Source organism: Gekko japonicus, unplaced genomic scaffold (assembly GCF_001447785.1).
Source record: "Gekko japonicus isolate JY-2015 unplaced genomic scaffold, Gekko_japonicus_V1.1 scaffold49779, whole genome shotgun sequence".
Classification (NCBI taxonomy): Eukaryota; Metazoa; Chordata; class Lepidosauria; order Squamata; family Gekkonidae; genus Gekko; species Gekko japonicus.
Genome location: NW_015227327.1, coordinates 1 through 831, shown reverse-complemented (window position 1 = coordinate 831; position 831 = coordinate 1). Strand labels below are relative to the sequence as shown.

The 831-nt window shown below is 57.4% G+C and overlaps 1 protein-coding gene across 1 annotated transcript; it reads left to right on the top strand.

Annotated features, from left to right (window-relative positions):
- Positions 1–167: 167 nt before the first annotated feature.
- On the top strand, positions 168–818 carry LOC107125360 (isthmin; the record flags this gene model as incomplete). Its single annotated transcript, XM_015428796.1, has 1 exon — positions 168–818. A coding segment is annotated over one exon (518 nt), but the record flags the coding sequence as incomplete, so codon positions are not given.
- Between the last annotated feature and the right edge of the window lie 13 nt (positions 819–831).

Below are 831 nucleotides of genomic sequence, written 5' to 3'. Positions count from 1 at the left end.
ACATGGCTTCTCTTATGTTCTTGTGTTCCTTTTGTTGCTGCACCCACCACCCCGTGTCAGGGTGCTTGCGGGCTCAAAAAGTTTTAGGGACCTTTGCCCTGCCCCAAGCCGGCTGCGTTTTGTCGATACCATCAGCCGAGACTTCTCACATCCCTCTTCCTCCCTAGACACAGACAGCTGCGAGCGCTGGATGAGCTGCAAGAGCGAATTCCTGAAGAAGTACCTGCACAAAGTAGTCAACGACCTCCCGGCCTGCCCTTGCGCCTACCCCACGGAAGTGGCCTACAGCACCGCCGACATCTACGACCGGATCAAGCGGAAGAACTTCCGCTGGAAGGACGCCAGTGGGCCGAAGGAGAAGCTGGAGATCTACAAGCCCACCGCCCGCTACTGCATCCGCTCCATGCTGTCCCTGGAGAGCACCACCCTGGCGGCGCAGCACTGCTGCTACGACGACAGTATGCAGCTCATCACGCGGGGGAAGGGGGCCGGGACGCCCAACCTGATCAGCATCGAGTTCTCGGCGGAGCTCCACTACAAAGTGGATGTCTTGCCCTGGATCATCTGCAAAGGGGACTGGAGCCGGTACAACGAAGCCCGCCCGCCCAACAACGGGCAGAAATGTACAGAGAACCCTTCAGAGGGGGACTTTTACAAACAGTTCCAGGAGGCGAGGGAATACTGAGAAGACCTGCCGGCCGCTTTCAAACACAACAGCGCATTCGGGCAGGGGCGGGGCAGCAGAGGGGCGTGGCGCAAAAATTGAATAAGCTCTCGGGCAATGGAATCCGCCAGTTTTTCAAGTCATTGTATATATTTTGTATAGGGTAC